The 5,994-nt window shown below is 32.2% G+C and overlaps 1 protein-coding gene across 1 annotated transcript; it reads left to right on the top strand.

Moving 5' to 3' along the window:
- Nucleotides 1–1,393: 1,393 nt before the first annotated feature.
- Nucleotides 1,394–3,227, top strand: LOC125187459 (beta-amyrin 28-monooxygenase-like). Its single transcript, XM_048084057.1, has 4 exons — nucleotides 1,394–1,907; nucleotides 2,006–2,446; nucleotides 2,540–2,709; nucleotides 2,794–3,227. The coding sequence occupies exons 1-4, from the start codon at nucleotides 1,421–1,423 to the stop codon at nucleotides 3,091–3,093; spliced, it is 1,398 nt and encodes a 465-aa protein (XP_047940014.1). The 5' UTR covers nucleotides 1,394–1,420; the 3' UTR covers nucleotides 3,094–3,227.
- The last annotated feature ends 2,767 nt before the right edge of the window (nucleotides 3,228–5,994 follow it).

The raw sequence follows: 5,994 nt of genomic DNA, 5'->3' as shown, positions 1-5,994 counted from the left end.
GAGCACTTTCTTGTTTAAATTGAGTGGATGAAGCCAAATATGACTAGTTTTTTGTGAATGACCCCCCAAAAAATAGATGACTATTGGTTATGAACCGACAAAGTATATTTCTTTTTCTTTTTCAATGGTCTAAGATTATTTTTTCTTGAGATGGTATGGAATCGAATTAACCAAGACCAAATTTTTCATCGGGAAAAGGTTGAGACTTTTAAGTCAAAATCAATCATTCATGTCACTGTTCCAAGATTAAGTATCAAACTTTATCTAATCAATCAAATAACATTCATAAAATTCAACCTTATCTAATTTACAAATCCGAACACAACTTTTACATTTGCGCTGAGTGATTATACTTTCATTGTCTCATATTAATCAACATGTTTTGTTGCGAGATTTAAGAAACCGGTGTTTAATAAATTAATAAGATCATTAAGGTAAAGTATGTAAGAAAAGATGGATAAATAGGAAGATAGTAAAATACTACTAGTATAAATTATATAATAAATAAATAATAAAACCACTAATTTTGTTGAAAATTGATTCATTTAATTTGATACTCCATGTCAAAAAAAAAAAAATAACTCAGTTGATTTAGCAAGAACCAAAATCCTACTCCATATGTTTTGGCATTAGTATAATACTGTCACGAATTACGATAGCCTTGAATTCGTTTCCAAAAAAAGTTAGCCCCCTCTGAATGGAATTGGTTGGGGTTGGGGTGATGAGAAACGTGACAATTTTATTTATGGGAAAGGAAATGAGTTGAAGAGTTGATAATAAGTGTGACTTAGCATTTTCCAATGAGTAGAAACGTAGAATCCAACAAATTTTTCTTTTGACTTTTTAAGTTTGAAAAAGCCAAATTTTGTTAGGAATGGAGTTTTGGAGAAAATACCAAAAATGTCCTATAAATAGCAAAATTATGAATAAGAAAAAACAATATTACTACTAAGTACTATTCAAATTTAGGAATAATTTTAGAAATATACTCTCTCCGTCCCGCTCAGTCTCATTGACTTTTCTGTCATTTTTTTGTAAAAATGATAAAAAATAGTTACAGTGGAAAAATGGTAAAATAAGAGAGACAATAGTGTAGATAAGATTTTTCTCTATATTAGTATTTATCATTACATATGGCCTAATTAAGAAGGTCAAGATTTCTTTCCCCACTACACATTGATAATGCTGTTTATCATCAATTAGAAATCAATGATGGCAGGAATTGATTAAGAGCATAACAAAAATCTGAAAAATCGAAAGTATTTAGTGGTGGGGATCACGGCTGCACCATTACCAACAGAAATGGTACATGAGTAATGTGACTAAAACGACAAAATCAATTAATAAGCATTAGTTGTTAATGCTGTATATATATAGAAGAAGTGGTAACCAATTCAATCACAAACACATACTCAAAAAAATGGATTCAATTATGTTTTTCACCATTGCAACTCTTCTAATCTCCACAATTTTTGCGATGATTCGAAGGTCGAGAAATCGGAATCCGAATCTGCCCCCGGGCAGCCTCGGGTGGCCGCTCGTGGGCGAGTCGCTCGAGTTCCTCCGCGCCTCGGTCGACGGGGAGCCGGAGGAGTTCGTGCGGAGGAGGGTGAAGAGATATGATTCTCAAGTTTTTAAGAGTAGCCTAATGGGGGAGAATATGGTGTTCATGTGTGGGGCTGCCGGGAACAAGTTCTTGTTTAGCAACGAGAGCAAGGCGGTGACCGTGTGGTGGCCGGGGTCCGTGAGGAAGCTGCTCGGGCCGTGCTTGGCCACGAGCACGGGAGAGGAGGCGAGGCTCGCGAGGAGGATGATCGCGTTGTTCTTGACCCCGGATGCCTTCTCGAAGCTCTATATCAAGACTATGGAAACGGTCTGTCACCAGCATATCAAAACTCACTGGGAAGGTCTTAATTAGTTTCTCTTATTTTATTCTCTCTTTGTTTATTTTTTTAAAATATTGTTATCTCGTGGTGTGTGTTTTATTTTTTTTTGCATTGACCAGGTAAAGATGAGGTCAAAGTGTTTCCGACGATCAAGCGGTACACGTTTGGGCTTGCGTGTCGGCTTTTCATGGGGCTCGAGGACGAGGAGCATATCGGGAAGCTAGCTTTGATGTTTAATATTTTCCTTGCAGGTTTAATCTCGTTTCCGATAAATTTTCCCGGGACGAGATTCTGGAGGGGAAAGTTAGCAACACATGCGATCAAGGATGAAGTGCTAAAGATAGTGAGAGCGAGGAGGTCTAGTTCCGAGCAGAAACTAGACCTTCTTAATCATCTGATTACCACCCCGGATGAGAGAGGCAATTATATGACCGATTCCGTCATTGTCAACAATATCCTCATGTTGCTTTTCGCGGGACACGACACCACTAGTGTCACCATCACCATGACTTTCAAGTGTCTCGCGGCACGCCCAGATATTTATGAAAGGGTTCTCAAAGGTATATATGTTTGCCTATCTATCCCTCTTAATTTATCAATTTTATAATTTTATAATAAAATAACGACTGTTGATGTTGATGATGACGTTGCAGAGCACGAGGGCATAGGCGAATCCTTGCAGTGGGAGGACCTACAGAAGATGAAGTACACGTGGAGCGTTGCGTGTGAAGCTTTGAGGCTTACACCGCCCGTCATTGGTGGGTTCAGAGAAGCCTTGGTTGACATAGACTACATGGGCTACCACATTCCCAAGGGATGGAAGGTGTAATATAATCTTCATATACATTGTTGCATCTTATATGATATGATATAATATGATATGTAATATGATTGATATTTATGTTAGTTGTTTTGGAGCGCCTCCAACACACACATGGACTCGGGCTTGTTCCCGAGCTCGGCCGACTTTGATCCATCGAGATTTGAGGAGTCATCGGGGCCGGCCCCATTTACGTTTGTGCCATTTGGCGGGGGGCCGAGGATGTGCACCGGGAAAGAGTTTGCTAGGCTGGAATTGCTTCTACTAATGCACAATTTGGTGAAGAGATATAGGTGGAAGCTTGTGTATCCTGATGAGAAAATTTCATGTGATCCAATGCCCACACCTCTCCAAGGTCTTCCTGTTCGTCTTCAACCGCATAACTAGTTGAAGTCTTTTCTATTGGAAATCAAGACCGGGTTTTATTTTGTGCAACTGTTGTGTTAGAACTTTTAATTTTAATGTCAAGTTTAATTTTATGTAATGTCTTGAAATTTGTCTATCATTCATAAGTTTACTGATGTATGTTTCCAGAAAATAAAAATTGTTGTTTAAGTTAGAAAAGGCCAAACCATACTTTATAACCTTACTTTATAACCATACTGTTATCGAAGTCAACTAAAATCACGTTATGTTTTAGGCAACAAATCAATTTGTACTATGCTTCACTTTCCATGCTTTAGAAACTTATTCTGGCTTGATGTTGATTTTGAAAAAAATGTTTAATTTTGAAGAAAAAATTTACAGAAAAAAATTTGTAGCGAATTCGTGATAAAGAGGGGTGGTTCAAATAAAAGTTTCTTCTGTTCACAAAATAAAATTAAGATGAGTGGTTTTGGTGTAATTTATGATGATTATAGAAATAAATACACTTATTATGCGATTAATTGTATACTGGATGTTATTATGCGATAAACAGTTGTGTATAAAATGCATTGAATCTATCTAATTTAGTGATAGTATAATACTTTCGTCATCTCATATTAATCAAAGCGTTTTCACGATTTAAGAAACTGGTGTTTAATAAATTAAAGAAATAGAAATTAAAGTATGTAAGAGAATAAGGTTTATAAAAATGAAGATAATAAAATACTAGTATAAGTTGTAGAATAATAAAGTAATAAATTAATAAAACCACTAATTTTTGTTTAAAAACTTATTCATTAGCACACGTAAAAAAAGATGACTCAGTTGATTTAGGATTAAAAGTTTGTCGCATCTCACATTTTATCATTATGGGTAGTAGATCCATATTCTATTAACTAATTATCACTCTTATTTTATTATAAAACTAATACTTTTGTTAAAAGTAGAATCTACATTCGAATAACTTTTTTAATCCACTTTTTATTACACTTCTTAAAATATGTGCCCGATCAAAATGTGACAAAATTTAAAGAATTGGAGAAATGCTACCTATTAAAATACGTTATACTATTATACTTACTCTTGTGATTAGCAATAACTATACAAATTCATTAATAAGACCCAAAAATAACTTCTCTCTAAATATGCTCAAGCATCTCAAATTTTACAACAATCAATCATTCGATAATATAATTGAGAATTAACGAATGAATCACACTAAATTAACAAAGACCATCCCAACAATTATATAAACATAATATCTATAATTTTAAGATTCTAAATATCCATTGCTAATAAAAATACAAAAGAATCAATATCTAGAGTCTAAAAGTTAATAGTAACTCCACTAATAAATTCTCTCGCTTTAAATGGATAACAATTTCAAAGTTTCGTGATTGAATTATTCGGGCCTCACGGGCATGGGTTGGGCCTGCATAGCCCATTTGGCCAATTTAGCTTCACTATCAAATCACCCATTTTATTAAATATTATCTTCATCAACTAAAAAAATTGTCTCACATCTCCATTTCCACCATCCAAAAAAAATAGTCTTATAGTACTTAAAATGAAAAATGACTTCTAATTTATTACTCATTTATTATGTTGTTCTCTTTTACTTTATATTCACATTTGATCTTCGTCTTTCATATTTTATTCACTTTATTTCTTTATATCATATTTTCTGAATTTCGCATTGGATGCAATTTGCACAAACTACTTTTCCATAGTTAGTGCAAAGTTAGGTTAATAAAAGCAACACAAATTGAACTTATATCTAATGGACTCGTATTGAATTCGATGTTCCGCCTAGTGCCCATTTTTGGAGAACATGTATTGGGGAGCAATAAATATTACACTCTCCGTCCCTAAAAATTTCACTTATTTTCTTTTTCGTCCGTCTTTAAAAATTTATCACCTTTCATTTTTATCATTTTTGGTAATAGATCCACATCCAAAAATTAGTCCCTACAAATGCAGTTTTGAAAATACAATTAAAAAAAATTATAATAAATTTCTTGCTAATCTATAATCCATAACTTATAATATATCTATATCTGATCTATAATCTATAAATATGTAAAGCAACAATCTTTTTTGAGAAAATTTTTGGGAGGAAATGAAAGAGAGTTTCTGCTAATTTGCTAGAAATTTGTATGATTTTTATAATTGTATTTTCAAAACTGCATTTATAATTCTTAAGACCATTTATATGGAGTATGTAGAATTGACAAATTATGCAAAAATGTATTGAAATATGTATTTTAATCCTTTTAATGTCATTAACCAATGATTTATTTTTATCTCACATAAAAAAAAAACTATAGAGATTGTCTCAATGTATACATTTGTTTCGCTCAATGTATACATTTGCCTTTTATTTATGTTTTGTGCAAAACTACCTAAACTTCTTCAAGGAGCTATATAATTGATGTAACTTTTGGACTTTTTAATTATCTTTGATTAATTGTAAACCAATCAATCAATCAAGCTTTTGTTTTGTACAATAGACAATTTACATTTTATATGTATAACATAACCCAAAAGAATGAATTATGGAGTACTATTTTTTAAGATATGTTCAATATTCATCCAACTCAACTATACATTTTTTTATGCTTTATCAGTGACTATCCAACCACGCCAATATATATTTATTGTTATATTTTTTATAATAATATTATTACATGAAATATTTATTATTGCAAAATAAAAATTGATAAAAAGCACAATAAATGATATATTATTTTTATGATAAAGAAAGATAGCAAATGTGGTCTCTATTTATAGAGGATGAAAAATTATAAATTTTTGTATAATTTTTGTAATTAATTAATATAATAGATTAAAGATATAAATTTTTTTTAAAAATATTTATCAACCAATGAAATTGTGTCATTTGGTACATTGATTTATCTATTG

The sequence above is a fragment of the Salvia hispanica genome, chromosome 5 (genome assembly GCF_023119035.1).
Source record: "Salvia hispanica cultivar TCC Black 2014 chromosome 5, UniMelb_Shisp_WGS_1.0, whole genome shotgun sequence".
In the NCBI taxonomy this organism is placed as follows: Eukaryota; Viridiplantae; Streptophyta; class Magnoliopsida; order Lamiales; family Lamiaceae; genus Salvia; species Salvia hispanica.
The sequence above is the reverse complement of the archived record's forward strand: the minus strand, read 5'-3'. Positions and strand labels throughout refer to the sequence as shown.